Genomic DNA, 27986 nt, shown 5'->3' on the forward strand with positions numbered 1-27986 from the left:
CTGGAGAAACCGAGCCTAGAAGACGGAATGTAGGGTTGGAGGATAGAGCATTATTCCACCATACCCCACGTGAAGACGGAAAGGCTTGGGATCTCGAGGGGTGGGAACGAAGAGAAGGAAGCAGAGCTCCTCATAACTCACCTGTGCTTAGGCGTAGGGCGCATAGTGGAGGTGAGAGAGATATGAGAGAAGAACACAGAACTGAGATGCTGAAAGCGGAAATAAAAGCAAAACGACTTGACGTAATGAGTTTGAAGGCAGATCTGGATGAATTGATTGACGGTACAGTGTCATTAGAGAGATTAGCCTCGTATACACCAGATGAGATACTGTTCCTATCGAAAGATATTACTCGAAGAGCGAGGTCAGTTCACGAGAACTTATCTAATTTGGCAAACAGGTACATGGTAGACCTGTCACGAACTAAGGCTTTACAGAGTAACCATAGACTAACTTGCACGGACCAGGATTTGGATGACCGTAGAACGATCGCGCTGAAGGTACACATAAGGGAACTGATCATAAGTATCAGAATATGGAGAGATCTGGATAGATGGGAGGAAAGATGGTCCAAGAAGGGCTCCGTTAGACGGAGTGTGCTTGAGAAGTCCCAGGACGCAGACTTGATGAGAATGGAAGCCTTCCCGTTGCGAGAAATCGCGAATGGAAGCTACGTTCATGTGCCCTGGAGTAGGGGGGATTTGGCGGCGTTTACCAATTCCTTCCCAAAGCTTAGGGATAACCCTGTTGAGTGGTACAAGCAGGTAGAAAGATTCGTGAAGATCTCGAAGGTACTGTGGATCGATTTGAACACATTGTTCGATATCGTAGTACCCGGAGACTTGTGGACGGCATGCAAGCTTAGTGTTGACTGGCCCACTAGTGAGCCATCAAGAAACGCTAGGACGAATGGTCCGTCTGATAGAGTCATGGAAAAATACGAGAGAGTAATAACATGGCTAAAAGAGAAAGTGCCGGTGCAAGACATAGACTGGGTAAAGATAGATCGAACTACTCAGGAGCCGAAAGAGACAGTTCATGAGTTTTATGAGCGATTGCTGAAAGCATTCAAGCAGTACAGCGGGTTAGATGTGATGGATCCAAAGGACATTGGACAGTTTGTTTCAAAGTTTGTCCTCGGATTGAGACCAGAAATATGCCTAATGATCCAGCAGCATCTGATCTGTTGGCAAAACAAACCTTTAGACGAGATTTTGAGATACGCAAGGTATTGTAGTGACGAGATAGACTCTAAGGCAAAGAAGCTTAAAGAAAAGTTAATGCTAGTGCAAATGCAAGCTGCTGGGAAGGATAAACAGCGGCAGCAGGGAACGGGAACGCTGGCAAAGAAACGGAATAATCAGAGCAGAGATGAGGAAGAAAGACCAAGACCGAGAATGGATATCGCGACACTGAAAAAGACGACGAGATGCCATCAGTGTAATGAAGTAGGACACTGGCGACGCGAGTGTCCTTACAATGTTGAGTCAGGGGAATTAGAACAGGAGGAGGAGGAGGTTCAGCACAACGTGGTTAAGGGAGCCACAGTCCCGAAGGGCAAGTTTGTCAAAGGGGGGACTCAGACTCCTCGAGCCCCGTTTCCTCAACCACCTCGCATCTCAAACGGAGGGAAAACCTACAGACAGATGCCATTGTTTGTAGGAGGAGAGGAATGCTACTACGTTGATCCTCTTACAGGGCAGCGGGCGAGTAGGGAAGAAGACTGTACTCTAGGAGCCGCCTTGGAAGTAGACCAGAGAGGACCATACGTAGAGGCGGAAATAGCGGGATGTCCTACAACCTTTTTGGTGGATACAGGGGCCACTCGATCCACGTTAAGATCTGCGGTAGTCCCGGGTCTGCCAATATCGGGAGAAACGGTACAGGTGGTAGGAGTCGCGAACAAAAGGATGACAAATCCCTTGACCGAACCAGTGTCAGTAAGGATAGGGAACTACAGTGATGAACATCAGTTCGTGATCTGTGATTCTAGTCCTGTGTGCTTACTAGGGAGAGATTTGCTGTGCAAACTAAATTGCACGATACACTGCACACCAGAAGGAGTAGAAGTGCAGACCAATGATGAGGATGCTGATTTTAAAGTCATGAAGTCGCAGGAATGCGTGGAATTATATCCTACCTTAACAGTGGAGGAGCTTCCACAGGACTTGAGGGAGAAAGTGTCAGCTGAGGTGTGGGATTTTACTGGGGAAGAAATAGGATTGATCAAAGGAGTAGACCCGGTAAAAATCTTGGTAAGACCCCATGCTGAGTATCCAAGAACACCACAGTATAAGCTAACGCCAGAGACGATTGCAGGGATTAAGCCTGTGATCGAATCCATGATTAAGCAGGGAATACTGAAGGAGATCGTGGGTAGTCCATGTAACTCCCCGATCATGGGTTTGCAGAAACCTAGTGGTAAATACAGAATAGTGCAGGATCTTCGAAAGATTAATAACATTGTTGTCTCATGTTGTCCAGTGGTACCGAATCCATCAGTGATATTGTTTCAGATACCGTTCCAAGCTGAATGGTTTACAGTGATAGATTTGTGCCAGGCTTTCTTTTCGATACCGTTAGATGAAGAGAGCCAGTATCTTTTCGCTTTCAAGCTGGAAGATCGCGTCTTAACATGGTGTCGTATCCCTCAGGGGTATACAGAAAGCCCGTCGATCTTTAACCAGTTATTAAAACGAAATCTTGAGAGTCTAGTACTGCCCAAGAATTCAGTTCTGGTCCAGTACATAGACGACCTCCTGGTTGCGTCAGAAACTGAGGAAGCTTGCAGAGAAGACACCATCACCTTGTTAAATCACTTGGCCGAGAACGGACACAAGGTGTCTCCAAGTAAATTGCAATATTGTAAGACTGAGGTGCAATACTTGGGCCATAGGATTGAAAAGGGAAAGCGGAAGGTGTCTCCAGACAGAATAGAGGCGATTATGAAAATGAACGCGCCTACAACACAAAGAGAAGTCAGGATGTTTCTAGGCATGGTCGGTTATTGTCGACAGTGGATAGCAAACTTTTCACTGAAGGCCAAACCGTTATTGCAACTGACGCACAAGGGAGTAAGTGATCCGGTACCATGGGACAAAGATTGTTTGATGGCGTTTTTGCAGCTGAGGGAGGACTTATGTCGTGCCCCGGCTTTAGGAATGCCAGATTACACCAAACCATTTTTGCTTTACTGCTGCGAGAGAGAGGGATGCGCTTTAGCGGTATTAGCACAGGTCCATGGAGATGCGCGCAGGCCAGTGGCGTATTTCTCGGCTACATTAGATCCAGTAGCCGCAGCGTTGCCCGGATGTCTCAAATCCGTAGCTGCAACGGGTGTCAGCATTGAACGATCTGAGAGCGTAGTCATGGGTCATCAGTTGGAGGTGTATGTACCACATTCTGTAGAACTGTTGATGACCAGGACTAAGACTCAGCATCTGACGAATAGCAGGCTCACACGCTACGAGCAGGTCATACTGGCTGCCGAGAATGTGACCCTAAAGAGATGCTCTGTCTTGAATCCTGCAACTTTGATGCCACTTCCGAACGAAGTGGACGATGAAAATTGTACAGAACATGACTGCCTCGATGTGACTGAACTATGTACCAAACCGAGACCTGATATCGTAGATGAGCCATTGACAGACCCAGACGAAATTTTCTTCGTTGATGGTTCATGCGTAAGAAACGATGTCGGTCAGCTGAGAGCAGCTTATGCAGTATGCACGATTACCAGAGTTATAGAAGCCGCTTGCCTGGAAGGAGTCCACTCCGCACAGGTAGCTGAAATTGTGGCTTTGACTCGTGCTTGCTTAGCAGGCGACAGACTTCGAGTCACTATATACACTGATAGCCAGTATGGTTTCGGCGTAGTTCATGATTACGGGCAGTTGTGGTCTCAAAGAGGTTATATGACCTCCTCGGGTTCTCCGATTAGGAATGGAGAATTCGTGAAACTTCTGTTAGAGGCTTTACAAAAACCTATGGCCATAGCTGTGGTCAAATGTGTAGCTCACACCAAAAATGTTGATTTTGTATCGCTAGGAAATAGGTACGCAGACGAAGTAGCGCGTTATTGCGCAGAGCAGGGATATTCTCACACTGACGTGAAAGTGGGGGGAATCCAGGAAAGAACTGAACTGACTATGTTATTGGATACTGTAGATACATGGGATGAGTTGAGAGCAGTACAGGAAAATGCACCAGATGAGGAGAAAAAGAGCTGGGAAACAGCAGGTTGTGGGAAGAGTGAGATGAACTTTTGGGTGTCTGCCGACGGAAGGGCGGTATTACCAAATGAACTCATTAGTCCAATGGCAAGGAAATTGCATGGATCAGCACACATAGGAAGAGATGCTATGGTGAGAGTATTCAGACAGACATGGTTCAATCCTAAGTTTAGAATAGCGGCAGAAGCAGTGTGTCAGCGATGTACGATCTGTCAGCAACTAAATGTGGGTAAGAGAACACCAGTTACCTTGAGTCATATAGGAAGGTCTGGGGGGCCTTTCAATAGGATGCAGATTGACTTCATAGAAATGCCTCCATGCAACAGACTCAGATACGTGTTAGTGATTGTTTGCATATTTTCTAGATGGGTTGAGGCTTACCCTACACGTAGATGCGATACACTTACAGTAGCAAAATTGTTACTTAGAGAGTTGATACCGAGATTTGGGGTGCCATCCTCTTTGGAATCAGACAGAGGAACTCATTTCAATAGCGAAGTGGTGAAGATGCTGTGTTCAGCTCTAAATATCGATCAGAAGTTACACTGCAGCTATCGACCAGAAGCTTCAGGGATCGTAGAGCAAATTAACAGTACTATCAAGTCCAGACTGGCTAAAGTTTGTTCATCGACATCCCTGAATTGGCCAGACGCACTTCCAGTAGTTCTTATGAGTATACGTAGCACACCTGATAGAAGAACAGGCCTCTCTCCACATGAGGTGCTAATGGGGAGAGCTATGAGATTGCCTTCGGTTCCGACTGCAGCGCTAGTGAACATCACAGACGATTTGATCTTGGACTACTGCAAGGGACTATCTGATGCCGTTAATTCTGTGTCCCTCCAGGTCCAGGCTGCAGAGGTTCCGTCAGTACAAGACTTGTGCCATGACCTGAGTCCAGGAGACTGGGTCCTGGTGAAGAAGCATGTCAGGAAGAACTGCTTAGACGTGCGTTGGCGAGGACCGTTTCAAGTCATACTTGTAACGAATACCGCAGTGAAGTGTGGAGGTCTGCCAAACTGGATACATGCCTCACACACCAGAAGAGTGACAACACCTCCAGAAGACACAGCTCCTCTCTCGGATGAGAATCCGGCGGGAAGCGGAGAAACCATAGAGGGGAAAAGCCAAGCTGTGGAGGTGAGCGAAGAAGCTGAAACTGTGTTGGAACAGGTCGACGAAGGTCAAGACACTAGCGAGACCGAAGTCGTCTCAGGAGAAGACAGTAACTGGGAAACTGAATCGGAAACTGAGCAAACTGAGAGTGACCAAGAGACGGGTCCAAGGACAAGGAGCAGAAAGATGGGAAGCGACAAAGCCGTTTGGCCGGAGGGAAGGAAAAGGCCAAATTCGGAAGGAAAGAACGAAAGAACTCTTGCTCCTGTCGCTGAAGAGTCGGATCAGGAGGAAGAAACGACAGATTCAGGAACTGAGAGTCCACGAAGATCAAGAAGGGTACGTGTGCCCTGCAGAAGGTACGCCACCCCAGAGTGGACTTATCTAGCAGATGTATTGGGGACAGAAATCTGGGAGAGTGAAGAGCGTGAAAGTAATCGATCTCGATCCATTTGTGGCAGTGGAGATATGGATGTTGGCACCTGGACTCGAGACTGAGGGGTTACTGACTTTCACACTTCCCATACCCCCACGTTTGAGTAAAATTCAAGATCTAGTGCTAAAAAGATTACAATTTCCAACAGCTGGTCAACAAATGACAGAAGAAGAAGAAAAAGTTATTCGTTTTGAACTATTAATAATTGTTGTGAAGGCTGCAGGTCCGAGAATAATTGTTGATGCATAAAAGACTTTTGTACTTATGTTATAAAGAAGAAGATAACCTAGCACCGAGCGGAAAGAAGAATAAAATTAGGGATTACATTTAGAGGACGGAGAAGGGCTAGGGTTGTCTGCTGCTAAGAGGAAAAAAAGACATTGTGGTGAAAAAGATACCTGTTAATAAAAAGCACTTTAAAGACTGTGAAAGCAAACAAGCAACCGAAGACTGAAAAGAGAAATTTTCGCTAGAGAACGAGGTACGCTGTTTTGATAACATGGAGAACGGCAACCCAAACAGAAAAGCTAGATGTATAGTAGGTACACTTATAGCAATAGTGATATTTCTCATAATTACAGTAGTTACAATATCGTACATAATAGGACATGAAAACGATAAAGAAATAGCAACTGTAAAATTTGTAACGACTTTGAAACCTGCTCTTGTGGGAAAGAAGGAGGAGAGCACTGTTATACGTGAAAAGGCGTTACTTGCAGATGAAGCTCGTAGATTACACATAGATGAATCACAGGGAAATTTTAGGTCAAATGCATATGCCAAATTATTGTACGAATATATCGATGCCATGGAGGCCAAAGATTGCTACGTTTGTATGCAATTGCCGGCTTCTGTAGACGAAGGCATTAGGTATCACCATCTCCCATTGACTTATGGGATAACATGTAGTTTACTGCTTAGTATATTTTATGGTAGAGAAGGATTTGAGTACTACTTTTCAAATTATGATTCGGTACTGCCTGAAGTTCCGAATTATAAACAAATGAATAAGTGGGACTACTACAAAAAGGAAGATAGATTAGCTAAATTCTTTCTTCCTTGGGACACATTAGATACATCATATGCACGTAGAAATAATCTGACTTGCAAAGTATCAGAGGTAGAGAAGAGGTTCATAGCACAAGTAGATGATCGATGCAGACGGCAGAAGATTCTAAAAATGTCAGGACAATGGAAAATAGACTGGACCGAAGAAGAGAAGGCACATAAAAAGAAAGGTAGCAATGGTCCAATAGCATTGGATAGAACGCAGAAAGGAAAATTATGTTTAACTCGAAGCAAAACGTATTACGAGAGTGAATTTGTAGGTGAAGTTAGTTGCGAGCACTCTTTTAAACTAGAGTATTACACGAAAGATTTTATGAAGGGAATGCAAGCTATTCCGAATGTATATTTTGTATGTGGGAGAAATGCCTATGTAAAACTACCTGACAATTGGTATGGTTCGTGTTACTTGGCAATTGTCTTCCCCAAAATATATCATGCAAAGGATTTAGCGATCATAGAAGGAAAGGCTTCGAGGAGAACGAAAAGGGAAGTAGGAGATGCAGAAGTAGTAGGAGATGTATTTGGAGCGATGTTTCCATTGTTAGGGTTGATTCTTAACGATGTTAAGATTAGAAGGTTAGCGACAGTCGTGGATAGGTTGTCTGCTAGTACTGCAAGATCATTAATGTTAGTAGAAGGTGAGATGCAGTCGATTAGAGCAATGGTTTTACAGAACAGACTTGCTTTAGATGTGATATTAGCAAAGGAAGGCGGAGTTTGTAAAGCTTTGAAAGTTCAGGAATGTTGTACTTATATTCCTGATAATTCAAAACCACTTGGGAAAGTCATACAAAACATTACACAGATCCATCAAGAAATTGAAGATTTATCAAAAGTAAATGTTTGGGAAAAAGTAGGAAATGGAGTGGGAAAGGTTGGAAGTTGGTTTGCTAATATAGGCAAAAGTATAGTTTGGTATATTTTAAAGCCTGTATTAATAGTATTAATTTGTATAATTACATTATTAGGATTAGTAAAACTGTATAAGTGGTATAGGTCGAACCAGTTACAAAGATCGATGAGAGACCAGGAGAGGAGACTAGCGGTCCTACAAGATCAGCAGTATAAAAGTCTGAGAACACTTGAGTCGATAAAAAGAGGAACTGATGTAACGAGTTCAGTATAAATGATGTATTCAAATTGCTTTTAGTGATGACTCCTAAAAGTCATCAAAGGGGGGAACTGAGAGAGCGCAATTTGAATGCAGAGTATATCGTAACCATATTTAGACGTATATGTTATAAACGTAGGAATGAAACGTATATCGTAATGTAAAGTTGACAATTATAACATAAAAGCCAACGAATATGATAACATGCTATAGGAAATGTAAATGTATTCACATGTTAAAATGCATTAGATTTAGAAGGCCTGTATACATGATGGGTATATGTAGAAATGTAGAAATGCTTATGAAATGTAGAACGTACACAGTAGAATTCGCGTATATGTGTAGCTCTAAATAGGAGAAGCGGCGAGAAATGTAATGTGGAAAAGCATAAACGTATATGATAATGTAACCAAGGAGAATGCATAGGTTATATTCTATACAGTCGTATTCTATATATATATGTCTGATGTAGAATGTATTTAAGTATAACTAGGGCGCTTGTTAAAAGTACGAATATATAAATGTAGGCCAAAGGTTATACTGTATAGAGAGTTTCTGTAGGAATGCTAGAAGAAGTTTAGGTCATTTGTGTTTGTAACCTGACTGACCAAGAGTTCGAAGGAGCATAGTCACAAGAATGTAATTTAGAGGGTTTGTAAAAGTCGTAAATAGTTTGATGTGGACGTGAGAGCCGAGAAGTCTAGCACTTGTTAGATTTAAGGTGACAATGCCGGACAGAACATGTTGCTCGAACGTGAGGAGAGGCATATGTTGAAGTGGACTATGTTTTGACAAGACCATTCACATGATCTAGAAGGTCAAGAAGTGTACAGATAAGTTAAGGCCTTGTCCAAGTTTCTATGACACTTGAGCCGAAAGAGTCAATAAATGTCGACGATGAGATGATGAAGATGACATCGAAAGGAGAAGGGTCAACTTAACGAACGACGCAAGGAATGGACCAATGGAAGAAGCAGGAAGTTGACATCATCAGGGGAAGTCCGTGGTGGGCGTCAAGGGGCGTTCCAACCACACTGTGATTGTGTATTTTAGGGACAGCACCCCGGGGAGGAGAGGGCAATCAGAGTAATCAGGGAAGAGCAATTGGCAATTGGGAGATTAGGAATAGCGAGACGAATTGCTCAGAACAAGGGCGAAGGGTAGATGCCTTGAGCAGATGCGCTAAGACATCAGAGAGCAAGGGAGCAGTAGGCCGAGGACCCTTAGAGAGCGGATGGGTAGGCAGATAGGGTACTGCTTCTGAAACTTAAGATTTCCTTTAGAGGCTAAAGAGAGTTTGAACTTCTTTGGAAGTCAAACTGCTGACACCTTTTTAGGGAAGAGGCTGGCGAAGTAGGGTTGACACTTAGTATAGAGTAGGGACAGATTAACTTGATGATTGTTTTATCTTACTGCAGATGACGCAGAAGGAACCACTTCACACAGAAGCTTAAGAGGCGGATATTGAAGCTGATTTTGTATTTTGTATACCTTGAGATTTTATCCTGAGTGGATTGTATCGTATTCAAATTAATCTTTATATAAACTCCTAAAACTTTATCAGTTGTAAGTGGTTCTTCTGAGTGGCGTCAGTTAATGGAGGTTGTCTAACCAAGGCGGGGGTGGTCCTTTCCTCAATGACAGATATAAGCGGTCCAAAAACAGACGAATGGGATTCTTTATTAAATTTATCATACTCATAAATTGATATCAAAATCTCGTTCCCCGCACAAGTTAGGTAAAAGGTGGGGTGCAGTCATACACAGTGCAAACTAAATGATTTACAAGCTGCCTTGGAAACCAAGGGTTCATGCTTAACCCCTTCGCTGTGGCTGTAATTACGCCGCAGTGCAGGGATTTAATTAGTGGGCATACCCCTTGCGTGCTCAGGACAGCCCCAGGCCATCCTACGTCATGTTGGGCGTGTGCTCAGAACGGCCGGGGGCCGGCCGAACTCCCCCCACTAATTAATTCTTCCTCACAGGTGGGGAATTAGCTCCGCGCTCGGGAATCGGCGGTGATCGGACGGCCCCCGGCCACCCTGAGCACACAAGGGGTTAAAGCCCCCAGGCTACCTGCGATCAGTGAGGCTTCTGTGCGTCCTCAGTACATTCCAAGGATTTTAAAGTGCTCATTAGCTGTGGAGTCCGCATGTGTCAGTCTGCGGTGGTGTGTAAATATTGCCTGAGCTAATGACTTACAGCAGTAATTGGGAAAACAGCAACAAGCAAGAGGCGGGTGCAATCCTAACAGTAAAATTGTATCCGGGCTATGACAGAGGATCATGGTTCGGGCATTTGCTTTCAGGTTTTAAATAACAGAAACTGTCTGAAAACACAGTGCTGTCACCAACACCAGCTTAATGTATTAGCCGTGATCCTTAGCCAAACGCTAGTTGCTGCATAAAGGCGTGACGCCATTGTTTCAAAAGTCGTATGCAGAAAACAAGAATTGATCAATGCAGGCAAATATGCTGCTACCAATAGAACTAAAGGAAAAGAAACTGGCCCGCACAGGAATCAATGAAAAGCCAGGAAAGAAAGGGGGTGGGATGCCAATCCCCTTAAAAAAATACAAGCAAATATCCTATTAGTAAAAGCCCAACTGATGGTAAAGATTGAAAAGTGCAAAAAGACTTATAAAAATAATACAAGCAATGGAGTGGGAGCCACTGTGGGGAAGGAAGCAGTAAAAAAGGCAGCAGTAACACAACCGTGGTATTAAAAGGAGGTGGGAAGAAGAATGCTATCTTTCAATGTAGCGATACCAAAGGGGTTGATGGCAGTTCGGGCTGGACTGTTGCCGTGTGGCACACGGTCAGACTGATTTGCATATGGCCATGTCTGAAATGGGGTGGCGGAGTGAGCTAAAGAATGATGATGGAATAAACACAGATCAGTTGACTGGGGGTGAGTGCTTGCAATGTTCAACACTCCGTCCATCATCCCTTTTGGCTTTGCTTTGTTTGCCCTAAGTTTGCAGGGTATGCCCAGACATTCGTCCCTTGCTCGCTTTTCCACTGGATTCAAGCAAGCCTGGCTGATGATGGCTGATTAGCCAGAAACCGGTCCCAGGATTCTTGTTTCCGGTCCAGGGAAGACATGGCTTGGCAGTCCGGGCTGGACTGTTCCCACGAGGCACAGGGTCAGACTGATTTGCATATGGCCATGTCTGAACTGGATTGGAGGAGTGGCCTAAAGAATGATGATGGATTAAACACAGAGCAGTTTACTGGGGGTGAGTGCTTGCAATGTTCAACACTCCGCCCATCATCCCCTTTGGTTTTGCTTTGTTTGCCCTAAGTTGGCAGGGTATGCCCAGATGTGGGTCCCTTGCTCACTTGGCCACCAAGCCTGGCTGATGATGGCTGATTATCGAGTCCCAGGATGCTTGTTTCCGGTTCAGGGAAGACATGGCTTGGCAGTTTGGTCTGTACTGTTCCCATGAGGCACAGGGTCAGACTGATTTGCATATGGCCATGTCTGAACTGGGGTGGCGGAGTAGGCTAAAAAATGATGATGGATTAAACCCAGATCAGTTGACTGGGGGTGAGTGCTTGCAATATTCAACACTCCGTCCTTCATCCCCTTTGGTTTTGCATCTTTCAATGTAAGCAGTTGGGGCACTGAAGCTTAACACAGACAAACAGTAACAGAGCAGGAAACCAAGAAAAAAAATGATCCCACAGAGAACAAATAAAGAACCATAGAGGAATGAGACAGTACTAAACCCCTGCTCTTTACTCACAAACGTTCCTCCCTTTCTTACTCCTAATTTCAATTATTTGTCCCACTATTTCATCCTCAACCTCTCCATCCCCATTCTCTCTGTTCTTTTTCCAACTCTCTCCTTCCCATAGTGTTCCTGTCTTCCTCCCCTCTCATATCTCCCTGTCTCTCTTAGTGGCCCACTTTCCCTAACCACTCCTCATTCATCCCTCCCTCTTCTACCTGCTCTAGCCCTCTTTTTTATTACCACATCCTTCATCCCTCCCTTTGTTCATTTTTATTACTCTGCACTTTCCTAGCTCTCTTGCATCCCTTGGTTCATCCTTGTTCTATCACTCATGTTGTAGCAACTAGTTTCTACTCTGTGAAAGACTCATGCATCTTATAGTTATGTTATCTGTTTTCTTATTCTTCTTCTCAACTGTTTAATCCATAAAAGCAAGGCTTCATTGGTATTTATATGTTAAGAGCTTTCATACCTCATGGTGTTCCGCGCTATATAAAACTGTTATATAAATAATTCATGATCAAAATTGTCATTTAAATAACTATTCACATAAGTCCTTTTGAAGCTTAAAAAAAAGTACAGTAATGCGCATTAGAAGAAATGATTGCAATGCTACCAATTCTGTTCTGAATGTAGTTGCACTCTAAATAGAAGGAAAGCCCACACACAAATGTCCAGACAATGTACCTGTATCAAGAGATCTCAGGTGAGCAGTGAGAAATGAATCAGTAGCTGGATAGAAATATATAAATGGAAAAGTAGTTCTACAGTCATAACCTTAAGGAGCATTTGTGGATTCTATTTCTCACCCAAGTTCGGAAAACAATTTTTGATATAAGGTCTTAAAATTGCACTAGTGAAATGAAATGAAAGTGAGATTTTTAGAGCACACTAATACCCAGTGGTGCCTAGACGCTGGGATACGAAGAAGATAACCGACTGAACTGAGGCAAGTTGCAAGAGAGAATGTAATGAATAAAAAGTCATGTTTTAAGAGCTTTCCTGAAGGCTGGCAGATCTGTTTTCTTTTTCAGTTCAGTGGGGAGGGAGTTCCAGAGTCATGATCCACTGCCCACAAAACTCCTTCCAACCCATTGAGACTTTTTACATTTAGGGACAACTAGGTTATGGACCACAGCAGAGCGGAGTGATCTTGATGGGATAGACCAGTGAAAAATTTGCCTGAAATAAGCGGGCCACTACCGTGAAGCGCCCTGAAGGCCGAACAGAGGGCCTGAAAATAAATGCTCTTCTTGACAGGAAGCCATTGGAGGAGGATGAGGACAAAGGAAATAGATTCACTTTTGGGAATGCCCAGAAGCAGTCGAGCAGTCACATTCTGTACGGTCTGAATCTTGTCAAGGTATTTTGTCCGGATCTTGACAAATAGGGCATTGCAATAATTGATTCTTTAAAGAAGGAGGGATGATATCACAGTTTTCTGTAAGTTCATTGGGATAAAGGAAAACATTTTTCTGAGAAGTTTTATTGTAAAGAAGGAGGCTGAGGTGATGGAATTTATATGGCCCTCAAACAATAGTTTATTCTCGCAAACTAACCCTAGGCTGCTGACCTTTGTTATTGGGATAGGGAGTGTGCAGAGTTCCAGAGGTCACCACATAGGGGACTAAATGGAGGTATTCCTTCCAAAAAGCGAAACCTCCATTTTACCAGATTTAAGCTTCAAACAATTGTGCGACATCTATTTTCCAACCTAGAGCATGCAATTGTGGAAATGTGTGGTGATGTCTGCAGGGTCACTGGCCACTGATTTAGCTAATATTGGTGTAGGATACTGCTGAGAACCCGAAAGACCTTATAATTTGGCCAGCGGGTGACATAAATATTATTAAGGGTAGGGCTTAAAGGAGAGCACTGGGTACCCCTGAAGGTAAGGTGAAAGAGGATGAGTTGAAAACTTCAAGAGCGACAAATTGTTTTTGGCCAATGAGAAAAGATTTAAGAAGGGTAAGTGCCAGACCCTTGATGCCAATAGAGAGAAGACGGCCAAGGAAATATATTATCATTGATGGTGCCAAATGCCCCTGAGAGGTCTAAAAGGATCAGTACAGCAATACATTCTGTGTAAATGGTCTGACTAATTTGCTCTGATGCTGTAATTAGAGCAAGCTCCTTGATATGATGGCTTCTAAAGCCAATCTGGGAAGTGTTAAGGTGACCCTGTTTCTCAATGAAGGATGTCAGTTGAGAGTTAATAGCTTTCTCAATGATTTTTGCAGAGAATGGGAGGCGTAAAATAGGGCAGTAATCATTGGGATTTGAGGCATCCAGATTTGGCTTCTTGAGGAGAGGAAGGATAGATGCAAGCTTCCACTTCATTAAGAAGTATCCCGTGCTGAACACCTGATTGAAAATATTTGTGAGATGAACAAAAATGATCTCGAGAACAAGATGTTTAATTTTATGGGGGCAGGGATCCAGAGGGGAGCCCAATTTAATTTGGGTGAGTAGGGTCATGACTTATACTGGAAAAAGTAAGGAGACGGTGGACAGAGTGTTATGGTCCTCTCCTGAAGCGGGCTGAAGGCCAATTGTATTATCTATTGGATCAGCAATAGGTCCTGATACTGAAAGAGGTGTGGAGCAGGGGCGGCCTTAGGCATGTGCAAGCTGTGCATCTGCACAGGGCCGCCAAACCCCAGGGGCCGCCACGCCAATATATATCCTTAATATAATAATTCTCTGAGGATGGATATATATTGCGTGGCGCCCCTGGCAGGGATTTGGCGGCCTCCAGCTCTGTTCCACTCCCAAACACCCTGACCCCCCCCTTCACTGGCCTCCGCGCCTGCGTTCCTCTGGGGGCCCCCACCTACGCTCCCTGCCCAGGGCCGCCGTGAGCCTAGAGCCGCCCCTGTGTGGAGTCCTGGGTCGACTGGGGAACATCCATGGTAAAAAGCCTGGGTGGGACTTTGATTTATTGAAAAAAGCATGAAGACTACATTCACCTTGTCTTGAAAGAAATAGGCTAATAAGTAACCCTGGGTGGCTTGGTGTCTTTACGCATATTTCCACAGAGTTTGAAACATCTCAGTGGTAATATGCTACGCTACGCTCCCTTCCCCCTCCCAAATAAAAAAAGAAGGCACTTACCTGTGTGTCTGTTGCCTCCCCTGACTGGCAGCTCTTCGTCCTACACCTCGCGTCCTTCTTTAATGAAAAAACTCCTATGGTGTACGTCTTGCGCGTGCGCATGCGCAAGATGTACAACATAGTGCTTTTTTTTGTATTGCAGAAGTACGTGAGGAGAAGGAAGGAGAGCGGCCAGACAGGAGAGGCGGAAGACACGGAGGAAGGTGCCCTCTTGTTTCATTTTTAAAGAATTTGGGAGAGGGGAGGGAGCAGCTAACTCCGCTCTTCCACAGAGGTGGAATTTTGCCTAACTCCGCATTCGAACGGAGCGCGGAGTAGGCAAATTTTCGCAAACTCCGCTGGCAGAGCGGAGTTAGCCACCCAGGGTTACTAATAAGTTGCAGAAAGCTGGACTAATGGTTTTCTGGGGTCTTGGTTCATTTTTATAACAGTAGCAAAGAGTTTTTTTAAGGAGTTTTTTGACGATTCTATCTTGTGGGTGGATAGCTAGTTTTCTCCTTGAAGATCACATCTTTGTAGGTTGCTAAAGAGCGCTTGTATGTCTCTTTTTCCATTGGGCCATAGTTGAGTCTCCATTTTCTTTCAAGCGGCAGGCCTGTTTCTGGAGTCTCAGACTTTCCATGAACCAGGGTTCAGACGGTGAGGTCTTGGACTTTTGTGGTGCTTAAATGGTGTTAGATGATTAAGAGCAGAGTTAATCCATTGATGGTAGGAACTGGCTGCCAAGTCAAGGTCGTTAGAGGTTGCCAGCGGAGTCAGGGCTAAGGTGTTTTTTAATGAAACAGTGTTAATGGTATGGCAGAGACAAGAGAGCTTTAAAGACAATGGCCGCACAGTGGCAGGAATGTCTGAGATAAGTTTAAGGCTAAACATGACCGCCAAACCGTCTTGCCTGACCAGATGGAGGGATGAAAGATTTTGGAGATGGGGGTTGTTGGAAAATATTCGAGCAAGTGACCTCCCGAGTGCATGGGTCCCTTTGATCTATTGATCTAGGCCCATGCTTTTCGTCACATCCATAAAATATGTTTTTTTGATAAATTCTGTAAATGAAGATTGAAGTCACCCCGTATGGTAAAGTCAAGGAAGTCAACTTTAGTGTCCAGAAGGTGGGCTAGGGCTTGAGGGGACGGTATATAAGTAAACCATGAAAAGAGAAGCGCTTGGTAAGCTTGATTTGGAACAATAGCGATTTGAACTCCCTGGAACCATATTGTCTGAAAAATTTGGGTTTGAAGAGTCCAGCAGGAGAGCATTATTCGTGTTTGGAAATCTCTAAAGTACAATCAAGTACAACTTAAGTGTTGTTCATTGTTACCTGTATTGGGTTGATGTGTTAAGCACAGTAATGCCAAAGCGATAATACAGCCCGCATAGCCTCTCCTCTTCCTTCCCTTCCCTTCTTCTTTCTTTCTGTTTCTTTTTCCTTTTCTTGCCTGTCCCCTTTTCTCCTTTAGCGATCAATTTGGTCAGGCTCATGTTATCCATAAAAGCGCATCACCCTCACTTTTGACTACATATGTAAAACTTGCCCTGGATACCTTATGCTTACCCTGCTTCAAGCTTTCTGTATACCTTGTGAAAACCAATAAAGTATTTTGAAATAAAAAAAATAAAATATCTAAAACTACTTTGATATTTGGGCTATCCATTTACAAATGTATTGCCTGCTATTGGGTATCATGTCCTTTCATTTGCACATCAATTTCATATATCGATCAAGAACTAAACAAACACGGACATCATAGATTTGGAAATTCTAACTAATGGATTTAATTAATTCATTATTTTATTTTAAGTACCCCTCTACAGTGAAATGTAACATCTGACAACATGCAACAGTGTAATACAAACAAATAAAGAAGGATACATGGACCAAATGTTGCTTTGGTCGGTGGAAATGTTGTGTTAACACTTTTTATGCAAAACAAAATGACAGAGGAAAACTGCACTGCACATGGGCTTCTATTGGAATTCTCCAGGGCATATTATCAAGCCCATTATCGCTGCTTTAGCTGAGGTTTTCTGCCGCTAAACCGGCGATAATTGTAACGCCATTCCTGATAATATGCCCCTCTATTTCTTTACTGCCTATGACCTCTGGTTTTGGGCCTCTTCTGTGAATGGAACTTCGTAAAGCAGTCTCACTAACCTAAATGCTCAAGGAATATGGTTCTGAGCTGTTAGCCCATGTGCAATACTTTTGAAGAAGGTCATCGTGGGTAGGGGACTTTGCACACAGTACAGAGTATATGGCCTTGTGGCCACTTAAAAAAAACATAAGTTGCAGCTGAGCTTCATATGCACCTGCAGTGCTAAAATGTGCATATTTCTTTGGGTAGGTATTCAATTAGAGAGGGGTTCAGCAACATATCACAAGTTCTTTGTTGCCCACCTAGGAGCAACAGTGATCCCCCAGAACTCCCCATTGTGCAGGGAGAATTTAAAACCCATGATATTCCAGAGGAAGGCAGCATGGTCAAAAGATGGAGGGTACCTATTTTAGACAAATCTAGTAGGTTTAGAGGGGGGGTGGGTAATATTTGCAATGGTCTAGGGAGCATGACCTGTGGTGGGATCATAAGCTGTAGTAAAAGGAAAATGCTAACATTAGTAGGTTTGTGATTTTAATTATTTACAACCAATGGGCTCAGTCTGTATTTAAGACAGTAGCTGCCCATTTTGACCTTTGGTTTGGGTATGTCATTTGTTACCTATTTTTGTTGCTAGGTCCCTTAAACGGGTAGTGCAATTGGTATTTTCACCTGCCATCTTGCATATATTTGTAATTTTGAGTAAGGTAATTTATCATGCTTGCATTGAGGTAATTTTTGCATTCAAGAATTCTGAGCTTCTAGCCCACATCACATTCCTGAAATAGGGACATTCTACATCCTTTCACTTTTAGCACTCTCACCGTTCACTTTCTGACAATCCTACCTGAAGTGATCATGAAAAACATGGAAATACTATCTGAATGCTGCTAAACTAAGCAAGCTTGGCAGCTCACCTGAGTACTGGTCACCTTAGAATCCACTATTTATCCAGCAGTATGTTGCAGCAGAACGGGAGATTGATTTACTGAAACACCATTTGTGGTCTTAGGACACTGAAACCTTTATCAAGATAAGCATTAGAGAGGCTTTAATATCTGTTTCAATTTAAGATATAACCAGGACTCACTGTGTGACGGCACTGTAAGATGGAAGAGGTGTGGGGCCGCGGCCAGGGCGACTGACTACGGCATCTGGGGATCACGGTTCGATCCCCAATGCCGGCGGCAGATTAGCCCAGCACCATGTGACTCTGGACAATAGCTTGCTTAATCTTCCCGACAGCGCCTAGAGACCCTTACGGGTGATAGTTTGCGCTTTACAAATGTGGATTATTATTATTATTAAGGTAACCAGCATCAAAACATCAGGTCCTGGCCTTTACTCTCTCCCTAATGCAGCTCCTACTCTCTCTACTTCTAACACCCAGCTGCCAACCTTAGTACCAGCTACAAAATTACAGTAATGGTGTCAAATCTTCAAGTCTTCAGCTGTGCCTGGCACTGGGACATTCTGCACAACAGTAGACACACCTTTTTCCTACAGGGGTCATACACAGTGAAAAACACTTTGGTACACAAGAAAAGCAGTTGCTGTGAATTCTGTTTAGACTATTTAACACTGAGTCAATAAATGGAGTATCAACATTATTCCTGCTGAATCAGTCACTCCTATGCAACAACTTAAATTATCATCTCCCATAGAGCTCTAAGGTGAAGATAATCCGCAGTCTAACTTAGATTATAGTGACAACTATGGTTAACAACTGCTATCCCTATGTTGCTGATCATATTCAGCAACTGGATACACTCACGGGTGACAAGCAGCGCTCTACAAATCCACCGAACATTACATTACAATACATAGTTATGTGAAGGGACTTGCAACCTATTTGATTTGCCCAATCTGTTTAAAATAAGCATTGTTTTACCTTTTGTGCCTGGCTGCTGCTAGAAAGCTATAACTTTTAACATGTTGCAATAAGAAACTGGAAATATGATTTCTTTAAAAACCAAGGGCCTCATTTACAAGAAATAGGCATAGGACAGCACTGCAAGTCTTCTTGCTGCGCTGCACTACGCCAATTTGAAAGGTCAGAAATGCACCATATTTACAAGATGGATCACTGACAAAATATAGAATACAAAAATATAGAATACTAAAAATATCGAAGCAAAAATATAGAAAGCAAAAATATCGAAGTCCTATCTACAAACAGGTAGGTACAAAAATATTGAATCAAAAATATCGGAAAAAAATATATAGTTAGTCAAAATATCGATTTTTTTAAAATGTCTTAAAAGTATTTTCAAATTAATGAAATAACTATAATTAACTAAAACATACTTAAAAATACTTAAATAACTTTAAAAGTATTACATAATTAATTTAAGTTAAAAAAATAAACATACAATTTAAGTTTTTTAACACATATATATATTAACATAATATTAATTAATAATATACAATATTTTTACTGTAGGATAGCGGGAGGATAAAATTTACTATTACCACTCCAGCAACTGCAACAGTAGGGTAAACGTTGGATAGCGTAGGGCAGTGGTTCCCAAACTGTGCGCTGCGGCGCCCTGGTGCGCCGTTATCAGTAGCCAGGGGCGCCGCTCCTTTGGGAATAAATCTGTCATGTCAGCCCTTTTGCAGGGGCGCAGTCTTCTCCTTCCTTTTCTGAGAGGATTAAAAGGACAAAAGAGGAGGCTGAGGTGTGGGCCACATGCAAGAGAAAGATGTTTTGTTTCTGCTGCATGAAGAGAATTCATCTGCCCTAGTAACTGTAGTGCAACCTCCTGGCCTTAGCACAGAGGACAGGCTCTTTGGTCTCCACCTTTCTCTTTTTTTTCTCTCCCCTTATCTTTTCCTTCTCGCTTCACTTCCCCCTCCCACTATTTTTCTCCCCTTGCTGTCTTTTACTCTCGCCCCTTCACTCACTTTATCTCTTTTGTTTCTCTTTCTCTAGCTCAGTTCTCTCTTTCTCTCTCTATACACTTTTCTTTGCCCTCCTGCTTCTCTACCCCTGTCTTTCTTCTCCTTTTATAGCGCCCGATGGTCTTTTCCCCATGGTGCCTACTGCTAACTATAATTAGTTTTTACTGCAGTTAAATGATTCACAGAAATTCATTTTTTTTAAATGAACCAATAGAATCCTGCAGATTACTAATAGCTGTACGCCAAAGCTGATACAACTATATTGTTCAGGTAAAAACAGGAATTTTCATTATAATCGAACTGCCCAGCACACGAAGCCAGCCTGAGAGTTTCTATGTTCGGTATTTGCATTTTGATTATCACATTTAAGAGAGGGAGGCTGACACTTTGTATAGAGCTGTTGCATGTAACCATGCAACAACTCCAAGCCCCTCATGTAATATGGAACCTTTAGTCAATCTTAGCATTTTAGCCATCATAACTTTTAATTTTGGAACTCATTGGTTTGTTTACTCTTATATTTATGTACATCTATCACTGAATTAAAGTTTAGCTGCTGAACATAGCGTACCTTCTTATTTTTTTAAATGATTTTTCTCGATTATGACGCCAGACATATTTTCTACAACTTGCCAGAAAATCAGTATCATACATATCATGACAGACCCAATCATCCTGTATACATAGGTTATATACATCTACAGCTGCACATACTGCCCCTCCCTCCTTCCAGGGTACATGTGAACCTCATACCGCTCTTTACTCGGTGTGTCGGATCCCAAAGGTGTTCCCCGCCCAGATGAAGCCTCTTCCGTCTTTTATCTCACATAAAAATTACTATTCCCACTCCAGAGGGTGCAAGAGTAGGGAAAGCGTTGGATAGCGTAGGGGTAAAAATTACTATTCCCACTCCAGAGAGTGCAACATTAGGGAAAGCACTGGATAGCGTAGGGGTACAAATTACTATTTCCACTCCAGAGAGTGCAACAGTAGGGAACGCGTTGGATAGCGTAGGGGTACAAATTACTATTCCCATTCCAGAGAGTGCAACAGTAGGGAAAGCGTTGGATAGCATAGGGGTAAACATTACTATTACCATTCCAGTGAGTGCAGCAGTGGGGAAAGTAAAGACTTCACATAATAATACAAATAAATTAAATATTAATACTAATAAAAAATGTATTAAAAGTAATTACCTATTTAATATAATCTAATAATTAATCAATTAAAAATAAAAATTAATTATTAAAATTCATTACCTATTAATACAAATTAATTACCAATTAAAAATTAATTAATTAGCAATACAAAATTAATTAACAATTAATTCAAAATAAATACGAATAAATAAATTAAAATATATTAAATTAATTACAATTAAATTGCTTCCCACCCTATTCCCCTATAAACACACAAGCCGCAACGGGAACTAAATGTAAATGTACAAATGTATAAAATTAAAATAATTATCAATTAATCAATTAATAAAAATTAATTACCAATTAAATTTAATTAATTACCAATTAAACATTATTTAACAATTAATTCAAGATAAATACAATATATACATTTGAATATGTAATTAATTATAATTAAATTACTTCCCACCCTATTCCACTATAAACCCACAACGCAAAAATTAAATAACATAAAATTCATTACTTAAAATATATTATAAAATAAATATACACTTTTCACACATATACTAACACACAAAACACTTTAAAAAATTCGATATTACAAAAACATATTTAATACCTATATTATATACTTTGATATTTTGACTTTCTATATTAATGAAAATCGATATTAAATTACTTACCTTAAATTCGATATTTTTGTTGACTATATTCTGTCCATTCAATATTTTGTCCATTTTATATTTTCACTTCGATATTAGTGGTATTCTATATTTTTGATGCAATATTTTGTCTGTATACTTTACAAGATACAGTGCATCCTTTCCTTTCAGCCAGCGCACAATTTGCAGCCAAGCATCAATGCAGGCACCCTTGCACGATGGTGCAAGGGTGTCTGCGTTGTTGGCATAATTGTTTTTGTGCCGAAGAGGATATTTTCCTGCATAAAAAACAACTAATGGAGGCTTTTTCCTCTCACTATGGGGCCTATTAGGATGACGGGCGGACCTTGTCCGCCCGTCATCCTAGCGGAGATTGGGACCGCCCGCCAGAAGGGCGGGGGTCCCGCGGGGGGTAATAGGATGTGCCCGCCACAGTGGTGGGCACATCCTGCATTTTTAGCATTGTGGCGGGTGGTGCTCTCAGCACCGCCCGCCACAATGCTAAAAATGCATTTCAGCAGTTGCATTAACAAAGCGGCAGGCACTGCGCGGTGCCTGCCGCTTTGTTTATGCAAATGAAGGGGGGTACCACAGGTACCCTCAGTGTGCAACCCCCAACCCCTCCATCACTCTGGGGGCCGCGCAGGGGGCCCCCAGAGTGAAGACCGCATGCCTTTCCGTGGTGGCATTGCCGCCACAGAAAGGCATCCACAATTACCTATCCTAATATGGCTGGCGGTGTCTGATAGACACCGCCACCATATTATTCCTTTTCCGCCCCGGCCGCAAGGCGACCGGGGCGGAAAAGCGGCGGATGGTCTTTCAATCTGCCGAGGTCCCCCCCGCCATACTAATATGGCGGGGGGGAAAGTAGTGTGGATGTCGGGGGGATTGCCCCAGCCAGGTTGGCGCTAGTTACCGCCAGCCTGGCGGGGGCAATCCGCCCGACATCTTAATGGGCCCCTATGTGTGCTTCAAAATGCAGCCCATATAGAAAGAGGAAAAACGATGAGAAAGAAAGTTATTTCTCCTTGTTACGCCTCCCCTGGGGAGGTGCACAATTTTGACACAGTCTCAGGTTTATAGATCCTTATAAAACTGGGTGTTACATGGGAAAACCCTTCGCAAAGCTCATGGAATGTCTCCTCGACATAGAATAAGGCAAGGCAGGACCTTGCACTGCCTTACTCCATATCTTTGAGGCCATGCAAAGCCAAGCAGAGAGGCTTTGCGTCGCCTCGTAGTTATGATTAAGAGGCCTGCACCACCAGAGCTTCATTAAAAGTCACACTTCGGCAGCGCAAACCTTTTGTACATAAGGCCTTAAATGCACAGTGGCACATCAGTGAGGTCAAAGTTTGGATGTGAAGTTATTTCCGGTGTCACTATGTATTCAATGAATGCACACCACCCCATGTCTTTATGTCTCAGATGCCATATTATGAAGACCGGCTATTTGAAAAGTGCAATTTTTTAGTATGTATAAATGCACTATGATAGCCACGTAGCACGTAACACATACCTGAATCATGGCTCCCACTATCTTCCTAGTCTCCTGATACATTTTTTCCCCATCCCAGGTTGGATTTAATGTCTTCAGTATTCCAGCTAGTCGATTGTGTTCTCGCAGAAATAACGTATGAATAGATGAAAGACCCATATGTTCGCTGGCTCGCCTGTCACCTTGGGAGATATAGATAACTTTTGAGTTTCATATATAAATATTATGTGCATATCAATTATTCACATTTAAGTAGTCATTATTTAAACATAAATGCTGCAAAAAGGAAATACCCATGATATGTTGAGAAATACTGTGGTGGAAATGAGGATAGATATGAGGCATTAGAGAACAATATTCTTCTTTTGCGTAATCATGAACCTCAGTTTCCAGCAGATATGGTGGTCGAGGTTAGAGGAAAAACACTGAAATGTGAAAAGGTAACTTTCAATTGCATTTCCCCAATAGAGGAGTCCTATCTTACATCTATGTTGAGTGGTCCCAGTGCAGGGGAGTCAGAATGGAGATGGTCTATTGGCACAGAAAAATGGAAGGGTCACCGGAAGGCAACTTGTGGGCAGAGAGGGGCCTTTTCTTTGAGACGTTGATTTGTGTCTGTGTCAGAAGTTGATAATCTACATTGGGTAGTGAATGTTTCAGTGTTCACCACAATTCACATGAATGACAGAGATGTCTTTTCACATTCCCTTTTCCTATGGTCCTGTTTAAGCTCAGGGGCATGAGATTCTCTGGCTACAGTTCCTACATAAACTCTATAACGTTTAACAAATGGGAAGGGGAGTTGGCTTAACGGCTAGGGCGATCGACCTTGAATCTGGGGATCTGGGTTCAAGTCTCAGCAATGATGCTGAACATCCTGTGATTCTGGGCAAATCACTTAATTTCACTGTGCCTAACAAAAATTAATGTGTCCTCTTGTAATGCAACTGGTGCCATGTAAAGTGCTCTGATATCCGATTTGGGTCAAGTTTGCGCTATATAAAACTCTGTAAAAAAAAAAAAGAGTTACCCCAAGGACTTAAATGAGGGCCAACTCTTTAGGCATTGTAGTGAAGACACGATTCTGCTTGCACACATCGCTATGTTGGCATAAGTGAATTAGATGTTTAAACGACATTTTGCTGCTTCGCCGCTTTTGCACACAACACCACATTCCTCTGTTCTTGTAAGTCAAACTGGTTGCTTTTCTTCACATGAGAATGGTCTGTTTTCACAACTTTATACTTGCACTGTGACCTCAGTCTGTACAGAGTGTTCAAGGTCAAATAAGAATGTATGCTGTTGATTCAGGTTGATTGGCCCACGCTCTAGACATAACACGCATACAGCTGCAAATAACTGAAACTCGTGTGCCTTTAATATTGCATTGCAATATGGATGCCTGCTAGGTGACAGAGTGATTTATAAATGAGATGAATAAATAAATAAATAAACAAATAAATTCCATGCATGACAGGGGCACTTGAAGAAAATCTTTCCATCTACAGAGAGCTGTGCTGATCCTGGGATGTGATTTACTTCATCTGATCTTGGAGGTATGGGGTTCCCCGTTTTAACCTAGAGATCTTCTAATATTAGAAAAGCTAGCTCCCAGCAAGGGGAGAGTGGTACACAAGGCGCTATAGACCTGGTTCAACTATCATTATAATATAATTTCTCCCTTTGTATTTTATGGGATTGTAACAATGCTGATTGTTTTATTTTTATTCATTTGTTTGCTAATTATGGCGAAAATACTGCATCTTAGCGCACGTAGTTAAAATAAGCATTTTAAACTATACCATGTCTCTGATTACTCACGTTAAGGACTTGTATGAGAATAAAAATGAAAGAGTGTCCTTGATTCCCACTATTCCTGAGAGTTCACTAAGTTGCTTGTTCTGGGTTGTCTAATCAATGGTAGCTTTGCTGTAGCACGGAGAACGAATGAGACACTGATGCTAGTCGGATTGGGGTTCTGGGTACTGAGGTGGGTTTTTGGTACACCACAATACACCGAGGTCCTGGTTTCCTGTGCATAGTTCTGTGCGTGAGCAGAATCCCTGCAACAGCATCAGCTGGAAATCAAAGATTTTTATTGTACTCAAAACATCCTGGAATCTTACTGAGACAGAAAGCCGAGAGGGGTTGTGTGATCAGCTCTCTGCTTCGCTGGCCTTTCTGTTTCTACAGTTGCTTTCTGCCCCCTAGTGAGGAAAATGTTTATATAGAGGACAACCAAGGTCATGTGTCAAAGGGCTGAAGGTAGCTCTCAGCCTTCTTGGGCTACGCTTCAATGGAGCGAGGGGAGGGATCAACAACACTGTGCTTCAGTCTCAGATATTAGCATGAGCATCAAGTACTGAGATATAACCTTGATGGCTCAGATGCCGAAGATTACAGTACGGAAAAATGATAGTCAAAAAACAATAAAAAGTACGACAGTTGCAATACCAAGTACACAACAAATTATAACAGAATGATTTCTCGGGAATGGACATATTTGAATGCTAGAGTAAAAAGTGCCTGCAAGGCACCGCCACCATATCATGGGCCTTTTCAGTGGAAAAGCGGCAGGCGGTCTTTCAGTCCGCCGTGATAATGTGGCGGGGTAAAAGGCCGTCCAAGGGGATGTTTTGGCGGGCGGATCGCAACCGCCAGTTGGGCGGTAGCGATCCGCCAGCCATCCTAATGGACCCCTTCGTATTTGTTTCATATAAGTACACTTTTTAGAAGTCTATAGTTCATTGGGGATTGGCTTACCACAATATTTTCTTAGAAGACTTAAGAGTTATTCGATAAACATACAACAATGCTGTAAAATTACAAAATACAATTTAGGAAACAAGAGTATTAATTCAAAAAGCAAGTAATTTTCAGGGGAATAATTTTTTAATGGCTGACGCCTCTAAGCTTCAGCCGTTACAAGTTATGATGATAAATTAAAAAAAGAAATGTATCATTTTCTCTTTAAATTTCGTGAAGTTTTTTACTGCCTGATATACCTGATTGGTTTATCTCACCTGCAGACACCCAAAGAAGTTCAAGGCATATTTACAACGAAGTGTCGGAGCCTCCTTGGCTTAACGTCAAGCTCCTCCACTTCAGAAATGCAGGGTTGCAACATTTTACAACAATATGGTGCAGCCCTGCATTTCCCCCTGCGCTGGCGCTAAGTTTAGCACCCTAGCTCCAATGCAGGCATTCTTGCCCCGAGTGCAAGAATGTCTGCATTGAGGGGAAGATTGTTTATGTGCAGGAAGGTCTGCAGCGTGGGACCCATGGTTAGAGAGGCACGAGGCGAGATTTATCGAGCCCGCTGACATTGGTTCCGTACCCTGCCGCGTCGGGAATTGAACCCTGGTCCCGGGCCGACCTCTGCTTCTGGGTCTGCCGCCTCTAACCGGTGAGCCACACTTTCTCCACATATAAACAATCAATGGCGTTTTGCTGCTTCTATGTGTGCTGCACAACACATCACATTTAGAAACAGAGGAGAAAAATGTATTTCTCCTCGTTTCGACTGTTTAAGACCATGTTTTCCCTGGTCTTAATTGTGGTGCTGTCTCCTATTTATGCCACCAACGCCAACACCCATTGCTCTCCCCTTTCACGCTAAGAAAAACATGAGAGGTGTGCCTTATTTACAAGGCAGCGTTAAGCCACGGTAAAGGGCTTAACGATGCCTCGTAAATAAGGGTTAGCCCCTATCGCCATCACCAGGTCCCTAAAAGTGGCGACAGGGGCTTGTAAATATACCCCTTTGTCTATTCTCTCCTCTTAACAAGCTTTGTTTGCAGCGGATTAATATACAATCCCAGTGTATCAGATCATAGGAAACAGGCAGGGATTTCCCTATGATTCTGTGTAGCCAGCCCCTTCCTCTATGACTGACAGCTAAGCTGACTAAAGATTTGAGCATTCTGTGAAAAAACAAGCCTGTTTTAGTCCAGAATTTAAAACATTTCCATAATCTAGCCCCAAATTAACAATTAATCGAATCAAGATCGCCTATGTCCAGAAATAATACATTTGATTATTTTCTTGAGGGGTGGCGGATTGCAAATGTTGTTTACAGCTGCTTACTCTACCCAAGCGTGCGTGGAGATGTTTTCATTGAAAATGTTAGGCGGAATAAACTGGCCAAATGTACTGAAGAATGGATGTCAATTTTTGGAATCTAACTTTAGTTAAAATAGAATGTTTTCCATGTTGCTCCTATCAGTTGGGGGGTAGTTATTTTCCCTAAACAATTCACATTATTCAGAATGGTAAGAAGTGGCTGGGATTGTGATATGTTTCCATTTTTTTTTTTTTAGCAAGATGAACTTTTAAATGATGTTCAGAAATCGGCATATGTTGATAAGTAAATGCTGAAGAAGTAGCGAGAATGGAGCCCTTTTAGGAATCCCAGCAGTGACCAAACAGTGTGGGGGCCTACATGCTGCTAGTTGATGACCCCCCCACACACACCTTTAAGAAAAGAGATGTGGCAATGAATGGAAAAGTTTTACCACAATGATGACAATCTTTAAAATTAAGGAGCAGCAACCTAATTTTGCAATTGTTATGTTATGTTTTGTTATGTTATGGTATCTTATGTTATATGAAAGGTGAATGTTAGCACCATCTGAAAACTTCCCAAATCCCTACCTGCCTCGATGCTGTGGAGCGACTTTTCCTTTATACAAGTACCCTCGGACCCATGACCAACCCAAATCCGGCTTTCGGATATTGCCATATCCACCGTCCCCTGATTCAATTTCCACCGCTCCAAGAACGCCCTCGTTAATTGAACAATTATCCTGAAGCGCTACTCCTGCCCTTGATTTACAAGACGAGCAACAACTAAATTGGTTGCCTGCCCCTCACCCT

At 42.6% G+C, this 27986-nt stretch overlaps 1 protein-coding gene across 1 annotated transcript in view; it reads right to left on the minus strand.

Moving 5' to 3' along the window:
- The window catches only part of LOC147701415 (myeloperoxidase-like), a 333004-nt gene that overhangs the window by 63242 nt on the left and 241776 nt on the right, over window positions 1–27986 (minus strand). Inside the window, exon 9 of the mRNA XM_086930102.1 lies at window positions 23133–23293. Within this exon, the coding sequence (XP_086786228.1) occupies window positions 23133–23293 (161 nt within the window). The remainder of the gene's footprint in view (window positions 1–23132; window positions 23294–27986) is intronic.

Source organism: Lissotriton vulgaris, chromosome 7 (genome assembly GCF_964263255.1).
Source record: "Lissotriton vulgaris chromosome 7, aLisVul1.2, whole genome shotgun sequence".
Lineage (NCBI taxonomy): Eukaryota > Metazoa > Chordata > Amphibia > Caudata > Salamandridae > Lissotriton > Lissotriton vulgaris.